General features: G+C 48.7%; 1 protein-coding gene across 1 annotated transcript; it reads right to left on the bottom strand.

Moving 5' to 3' along the window:
• Positions 1–1490: 1490 nt before the first annotated feature.
• On the bottom strand, positions 1491–5849 carry HRH3 (histamine receptor H3). Its single transcript, XM_030007657.2, has 3 exons — positions 5611–5849; positions 5131–5297; positions 1491–4211 (listed from the first exon to the last, which is right to left on the bottom strand). The coding sequence occupies exons 1-3, from the start codon at positions 5819–5821 to the stop codon at positions 3327–3329; spliced, it is 1263 nt and encodes a 420-aa protein (XP_029863517.2). The 5' UTR covers positions 5822–5849; the 3' UTR covers positions 1491–3326.
• Positions 5850–8355: the final 2506 nt, after the last annotated feature.

Below are 8355 nucleotides of genomic sequence, written 5' to 3'. Positions count from 1 at the left end.
GAAAGCCTGCTAAAATAACTCAGTATATGCTCCCTGTTGCTTAGCTCTGGTCTTCTTGCACAATAATTTTTAATGTTCTTGACGTGTATTGGAATGTGGAGGAAATAAGAAAACCAAACCCACCTTTCTCTGTCATCTTCCTATTTTATTCTACTAGAAAGCCAGTCCCTGCTCAGGCAAATGTCTCGTATAGGAAAGACTGATAAATTCTTTATTCATTCGTTCAGTCAGAAGTAACAAAACCGTGGTATGGAAGGTATTCTCAGGTCTAGTTTGTCACAGATTCAGCTGTTAACCACAGAAAGCTGTGAGAGCTTGCTTAGCTGAACTCCCATCTTTTCTGTTAAGTTTCCTCTCTCTTAAAATGGTAGAAGTGTGAGTGCTAATAAGGTTCCTGGGCTTTCAGTTACATTTTGGGGTATTTCTGTGAAAAAACAACCCCTCCAAAAAGGGAGAAGGGAAGGAACCCAGCAAGGTGCGTTATGCTGTAATCTTACTCAGTTTTGTTAAATAACTGGTACCTGGTTTGACTTTTCAGTAGTTACCTGTAGCATCATACTCGTTTTGGTGGCAGTAGATGGCATGCAATCAACATTTACTTGCAAGCGTGCTGAGGACTGGCGAGTAGAAATCAGGATATCAGAGGGATGTGTGCTCTACAGGTACAAGAAAGAGACTTTTGTGTTATGTAGGGGCAAAAGAAGTGGTACAGGAGCAAGTACTGTGGGCATGACTTCAGAAGCTGATAAAATCTTCCTGGAGAAAGCTGGCTATTTGAATGATGGAAGACCATGTGAAATGGGGCCTATTTCCCTTTTGCAACCAATTTAGTATCATTCTAATGGTTACTTGGCCTCTACTGTATTTCAAAGACCTTCCACTGATCCCGTGAAGATCATGCAGGATAGTCTTTAAAAGAAGAAAACAAAATCCTTTTTCTGGAGGATGAGAACGTGAAGTAGGTAACCACTATTTAACACCAGGTTAAAAAAAAAAAAAAAGACACCATTTCTCCACCCTTTTCATAAGGTGTAACACAGCCAGTAGCTTTTCTTTTTATCACACTGAATGATCTAGTAGGCCCACCTCTGTTATGAACAAACAAAGAGAATAACCACACCTGGAAACTGGTACCTTGTTCACATTATGACTTTGTCATTTTTAGGCAGGCCAGTGGATTTCATAATTCACAGGAAGAGGTAGTGTTAGTGTAACCTTTTCAGCTCTAAGTTGCACATAACACACTCTGGAAAGGAACCAAAGTTGGAAAGAATTAAGCCATGTGCCCTCACCAACCACATCCTTAGCGTGCTGTCAGGAACCTGCTAATCAGAGGTATGAGAAACTCAGCTGTTTTGGGAGCTGTTTTTTTGTGAAATGTATAGGCTTTAGCTGTCTCCTCAGGCAAATCCATAGATGTTTTGCTTTCAGTTGTATTTTATCATTTCCAGCAACACTCTGTTTACCATAAAATATTTGGTAAGCTTTGTATAAAAATACTTTATTGGGGTTTTCAGAAGGTAGCAGTCACGAGGAAAGGTACAAGCAGGCTCAACAGTACATGCTGTCAATTCTTAGTACGCTTACTTCAAAGGCTATATTTTAACCCATATATAATGGTCTGACTGAACATGTCACAAGACTGAAATATCATATACGCAAAAGAATACATCACTTAACCTGACTTCAGATGACAATACTGATCTACTCAACAAATATTGCTGGAATAAAATTGGATAGCATTTTCTTTTATTCCTAGCAGCAGCCAAAAAGCAGTTTGCTTACAACAGCGAAGTGTAATTGGCAATCACAACATCATAAGCTTTTGGGTGCTACTACACAGCATTTAGGTTTCTATTTGTAAATGTAGTTTTCAGACTTATGATCTTGAGTTTCCCTGTACAATACAGTTAAATATGAGCGTTTGCCATGGCAACTAATTACGTATTTGTATTACTATATCACTGAGCAGTGCCAACAGAGGTGGGCAGTGGAAGTATTTTGCTTTATGGCCATACTACCTCTGTTCCCAAAGAGGTTACAGAATAAATGGGCAAGTATGGTGAAGCGCAAAATGGGAAGCAGCGATAAAATGCCCAAGATTTTATGTTAAGAGTGAAGCTAGAGCCCTGGTCTCTTGAATCTGGTGCTCATATCTGTGGAATTAGTTGACTGCTTTAAGAAAATTAAAAAATAATAATAAAAAAAATGCTTATGTTGCCTGGATCAGCTTAACCCAGGTCTCCATTCAAATTATGTATTTTAAAAGGAAGCATGCAAGAGTTCTGGAACTTGCTACAATTAAGAGGTCTGAAACTAACTTAAAAAAAAGGAACACAAGATTTACTTCTCTCAGCGCTTGTCATTCTCTAACACATAGCCAAAAGAGTATTTTTAAGATCCTGCAGAAGAGATTTTTAAAATATCTTTGGGTCATCACGAGGGAGACTGTGGAGAAGCTGATACCCTGCTGGCACCCTTCACGTAGGCACAGCAGCCCTCTTCTTCGGGTCTGCCAGGGCTCCCACGTCCTGCGGGGCCAGGGACCGGGCTTGCTCCTGCTGCACAGCTCCGGGCAGGAGGGAAGCAATCCCATGTGCTGTGGGAGCACTGGCCGGTGTGTGGCTGGACGCAAAGGAAATTGAATCAGTTTTGAAGCAGGGATGAGGGAATGCCGACAGGGTGCTTCAGGATGCTCAGCGCCTTTGAGTCTGGCTGTAAACTCCTTAGGGCAGAGGTTTGTCCCTTCTCGGGGAGTGGAAGGGACATCTATTGCACCACATGCAACAGGGATCTAGATTACCGCTGTAGCAATCACGATAAATGAGGTGGTGTCCTTCTGAGGTTTGTTCTTTTCTTTCTGTATCATCACATATGTGTAATATCTTAAGTGTAAGGACAAAACGCTCCCATTTACAGGAAAAATCAGGTCTGTGAACAGATAAACTGTAGTTTAGTCCAATAGTTTTAGGTTAGATATTTATTTTTGTTAGCTTTTATTTTTCAGTTTCTGTTTCTCTTTATTTTAGCAAAATGCTGGTGCAGTTCTGGCTGACTAGGTGGCAGCAGAGCTCTTTTGTGGCACCTGCAAGTGGCGGGGACAGATTTCACTGTCTGTAGTTAATGTCAAAAACCCCTTTACCCTTCTATCCTGCGTGATTATGTTGTTGATGGACTAGAATAAATTAATAGTGGTCTTACTGCTGCCTTCCTCGCATGCCCCAGACCAGTGCTGCCAGGTTCTTCCAAGGAAGCAAGCTCCAGTACTTTCTCATAACACAGGTGTATTAAACCAAGGTTCTTCTCATCTGCACACAGGGCTGGCTTCACTTCCAGCAGTTCTGAAGGGGATCGTGAGGTTGAATCTTTAGCTTCTTGGGACAGAGGAGTTTAATAAAAGCTCTTCTGAAGCTGTAGTGGCAGAGAGGGTATAGGACAGGGTTGACAGCTGAGTTGATCCACAGCAGCCAAAAGGAAGTCTCGTACCAGTACTCAGAGATGCAGTGGCCATGGCAGCCAGCGCGGATGATCATCAGGAGAGTGTACGGTGCCCAGCAAATTCCAAAAATGCCCACGATGATTGCCAGTGATTTAGCCACTTTCTTGTCTCTAGAGAGCCTGAAGCGTTGAGTCATGCCCTGGGACACTATCTTCATCCGTTTCTCCAAGGAGAGCGTGGATGCTGAATTTTTACAGCTGTTTTTGTTGCAACACTTGGGTTTCCTGGAGCTCTCAGAGCTTGTTGACAGTAGGTCTTTGGCACCCAGGCTGGCAGTGGAGGCTGCTGCTTGCGCCTTGCTCTTAGAGAGGTCGAGGGTTTCAGCTGGCTCCTTCTGCTCCCACTTACAGCGTTTCAAAGAAAGCTTTGCTTCTGGGCTCATTTCCATCTCTTCAGTGAACGACTGGTTGTGCACTTCGTGGAAAATATCCAGGCGTGTTTTGGTACGCTTTTGTATGTTCAGGTAAATGCTCAGGTTGAAAAACATTACACTGATGAAAGGGGTGAAAAACTCCAGCGTAGAGGCTGTCATGAGAAAATACCAGTTGTAGAAAAATTCAGCGTAGCATTCCCCAGTGGGTATGATACTCTGGCCTGATATATACTCCCAGCTGATAATGGCAGGTCCATAAAGCAGGAACGCTAGTACCCATACCATCACCATCTTCAGCACTGCTCGCTTGGTGTTGCCTTGCTGGGCTCTGTAGGCAACCTGCAATGGGGAAACCTTTTCTTAAGTATGGTCGCACACCCCAGCTGGTTGAGGCTCTTCACAAATGAACTGTTAGCATTCCTGGTAAAGTTGCTAGGCAATATCCCAGCAGTCTAACAAATTCATGTGCCATAGGCAACGGGAGCAATTGCTAGATAAATCAAACTCCTGCAGGGAAGACTTAGAACCCTCATCCTGCAGCTCCAAAACCAGACATGGCTTCTACTTAGTGGAAATGTACTGACTTGGTTGGAGCCTGGCAGTCTGCTGCATCCCACCACTCACCTGAGTTGTCCCCAGCTACTCTGGAACTCCCAGGGAGAGGCATACATTAAACTCCTGGGCTAGGCAGGCATCTAGCTCTGGCTCTCTCTGAGCCTTGTAACTAATCCACGTTGTATTTGGAGTCGGGGAACAAGCAAACAGCAATGGATCCGATCTGCCTGCGAATTGCTCGTTACCTCCTGCTAAAGGCTGAGCGTTTTCATCTCGCCACGTACCCAGAGACCTCAGGGCCGTGCCCTGCCGAAGTCGGTACTGCAATCTACTGCCTTGGTAGCCAGGGAGAAGCTGGGAGTCCAACTGCAATCCGTTTGTTTGTCCTGGAGATAATAAGCCCCTGCGAGTTAGTAATAGGTCTGCTTACCTCGCTGACTCACTTGTACACTACTATCCTGTCATCCGGGAAGGGAACACCTGCACAATGGGGTCTGAACCTTAAATGATTTAATTATGCCCGGAAAACTAATCTGAAACCACAGCTGAATTACGTATTTGTGGATAATTATTGCCTTCCATCACCAGGCCGAAAGATTCGCAATTGCTGGAGGATTCATAGAGCTTTTAATTATTGCAGAGAATCTGGGGAACAAAGCAGGAGGAGAGTTATTCCCCTCTCAGCTGCCATGACAGGACTTACCGCTCTTGTCACCGAGAGGAATCTGTCATAGCTAATCAGCACGATGTTGAAGACCGAAGAGGTGCAGAGCAGGTAATCAACTACCAGCCAGAGTTTGCAGAGGCTTCTCCCGAAGATCCATCTCCCCGTCAGCACATAGGGCACGTACAAGGGAATACAGAAGGCACCTGCAACCAGAGGGGTCCGTTTCCATTAAGATGCCGGACTCTGCACGGCGGTTGTCCCCCCCCACCACCACCACAACCTCCCCGGGGGACCCGCGGGCGCCGGGCCGGGTCCTTCCCCCGCCTCGCAAGAGCCCCGCGGCCGCCGCTCCGTTCTCCCCGGCCTCGGGGAGCGGGTGTCGGGGACGGACGGACGGACGGACGGACCCCAGGGCAGGAGACAGCCCGGCCGGGTGCGTGCTGCCCGCCGCTAAGTTCGCCTTGCCGTGCCGTGCCGTGCCGCGTTGTTGAGCCCCGCGTCGGGGCTGCACTTTACCTACTAGGAAATCCGAAATGGCCAGGTTAAGGAGGAAGAAGTTGTTCTGGGTCCGCAGGCTGGAGTCCGCCACGAAGGCCAACATCACCAAGGCGTTGCCGGCCACGGTGACGGCGATCAGCAGGACCATCAACGCGCCCAGCGCCGCCGTCCCCGCGGCGGCGAAGCGCCCGGCGGCGGCGGAGCCGTTCAGCGCCCCGCCGCTCTCCATGGCCCGTTCCCCGCCGCAAACCGCGGGGCTGCCGCCCCTCCCCGGTCCGCCCCGGCCCGCCCCGGCCCGCCCCTCCGGGGGCCGCAGCCCCGCGGGCCGGTGGGACCGGAGCTTCGGTCCGCAGCGTGCCCGCCTTCGCCCCGAGCAACCCCGAGTTCCCCCAGGGCGTCCCGGAGCCTCCCTGCGTCCCGCCTTCCCCTCTCAAGCCGGGAGCGTCCTTGCGTTATCCCAGAGCATCCCTGCACCCCCCTAGAAGAACCCTACACTCCTCCTTCTCCCTTAACCCGGGAGCATCCTTGAATTCTCCCAGAGCATCCTTGCATCCCCCCCACAGGAACATTCCTGCACCTCCCCAAAGCATCCCCCCCCACCCAAGACAAGAGGCCATGGGGACTGCTTACGGTTCCTGCCTCGGGGTCTCTGCCTCGATGGACAGGAGTGGAGGTCAAGGCTTAACTTGTCTTTTAATCAGAGGTCACCCAGGAGTGCTCTCCGGGCAGGCAGAGCGAGGAGGGTGACGCTTTTGCCCGTGCCCCTCACGGGCAGCAGGAGGAAGGGGTAAAGCTGCCTGGGAGCAGGTAACTCTTTACCAAGTGGCCATGCCACTTGGTCTGCAAACCAAGGAAGTCCTTGCCCCCAGCCCCCAGCTCCAGGGAGGTGATTAATGCTCCCTTCTCCCTCCACACACTTAGCTTTTCATAAAGCTAAACAAAATAACTTTTGTTTGAATACTTTCTTCAGCTGGTGATACTCTAGGATGAAGTTACCTGCAACTGTAAAACCCCTGTCCGCAGTGCGTGCTCCAGACCGCAGGAGTGCAAACGTCTTCACGGGTGTCACGTCACCGGGGTAGGATCAGCTCACCACAATCACCACCTCTGGAGAACGGCATGGGGACGTGCAGAACAGCAACACTGGAAACCAGAGCAGGATACTGGCTGGAGACCCTGGCCAAGCGCCTTTCTTTCTGGGGAAGGCTGATAGGTTGTGTACATCTTTGAAGACCAGAAATCAAAACAGCAGAGCAAGAAAATTGTGCAAACCCAGAAACATGCATGAAGCTAATGCCCGGGGGGTTTGCTGCCTTCTGATTACTCCAAAAGCTATTTTCACATCAGGAACTGTTACAGCCTCACAGAATTCCTCTTCAAACAGACCACCACGGCCACTGTCTTGATAGCAGATGCTGATCCTACCGGGAGGAGGCTGAAAGGGCTCTTTTAAATCACAGTAAATCACTTGCAGCCAGCAGAGCTGGGAGGTGAGAGCACCTTCCAGCGCAGCGCAGGCAGGGAGCCTGCCAAGCGCTCCCGCAGGGGTGGCCCTTGATGGCACCCACTAAACGGTGGCCTCCAGCAAGGACCAGCCTCATCCTGTCCCTTAACTTGCCCAGCGCTGAGACAACATGCTGCCTCTGTGTTTAGATCCGGGCTTGCTTTTTCCAGGTGCTGGTGCAGGGGCTGTGCCTGATGGGCAGGCAGCCAGGCAGGCCTGCAGTTGCCTGACGCCGTGTGTCCCCTTCTTCAAGGAACCAAGTGTCCCCAAGCCAGTCCCCGAAACAGAGGACTCGGTCCACGCCGCTGCCGTGTCCCAGTGGAGGATGTCACTGTGGGCTCGTGGGAGCCGTGGGTGGGAGAGCAGAGGATGCTGCGTGTGCGAGAAACTCCTGGTCGGTGGGATAACGGCTGGAGGGTGCCATTGGAGGAAGATCAGATTTAACAACACACCCGACTGAATTCCCACCAGGGTGGTGAGCAGACTGGCTCTGCAGCTGCAGCATGGCCACAGCGGAGAGGACCCGCATTTTGTGCATATCTTCCAGATGTGATGGAGAAAGGGCTCCTTTTTTTCCCCTTGTTTAATGAACCCACAGACCACTTTCATTCTGTGACTGTTTGTGATCTGGTGTTATCTGTAATCTCTAGCTATTCAGGCAATCATTAGTATTCATTGAAATGTTTACAAATTCCAAATTATTGTGTGCATGTTGCAGTGCTATCACTAGGAGCTGTTTGCTGTTTGTTAGCTGTCATTCATTATTCAGAGTTTTCACCATCCAGATAGAAAGCAGAAACTGTAGTTTGTACCTAAGGTAATTTATAAAGTGACTTGCAAAAGGTAACGTGGACAAATCTCAATTACTGTTTATCCAGAGTAATTTGCCAGGAGTGTTAGATAAATAAGAGATGACAGAGCTTAGCAGACTATAGTTTTCCTGGTCCTGATGTTTCTCTCTTGCTTCAGCAGAAGGACAAATATACTCCTAATATATTTCAGGAAACTTGCTATCTTGGTAATAAAACAAAGGAAATCACCCAACCTAGAAGGGCAGTTAAAGCAGATTACATACAGACACGCAAGCAGATGGTATGATAGCTAATGTTTTGGCCTGGCTTATGCAGTACCTATGCCACATGTAGATATCCCATATGTCCATAAGTGCTTATATATGTTCATATAGGGTGTATTGATCACCCTGCAGTCAGGCTACGGGGTCCGCTTCTGGGCTAGGAGGCCTCTGGAGCCTCAGAGGC

This window comes from Aquila chrysaetos, chromosome 3 (genome assembly GCF_900496995.4).
Source record: "Aquila chrysaetos chrysaetos chromosome 3, bAquChr1.4, whole genome shotgun sequence".
In the NCBI taxonomy this organism is placed as follows: domain Eukaryota; kingdom Metazoa; phylum Chordata; class Aves; order Accipitriformes; family Accipitridae; genus Aquila; species Aquila chrysaetos.
The sequence above is the reverse complement of the archived record's forward strand: the minus strand, read 5'-3'. Positions and strand labels throughout refer to the sequence as shown.

Excerpts from the sequence above, each read along its gene's own strand:
- HRH3 (XM_030007657.2), bottom strand. The coding sequence starts at position 5,821 with ATGGAGAGCGGCGGGGCGCTGAACGGCTCCGCCGCCGCCGGGCGCTTC. Across the intron at positions 5,298-5,610 it reads CATTTCGGATTTCCTAGTAG|GTGCCTTCTGTATTCCCTTG; the intron begins GTAAAGTGCAGC and ends CTCTGGTTGCAG. Across the intron at positions 4,212-5,130 it reads TCCTCTCGGTGACAAGAGCG|GTTGCCTACAGAGCCCAGCA; the intron begins GTAAGTCCTGTC and ends TCCCCATTGCAG.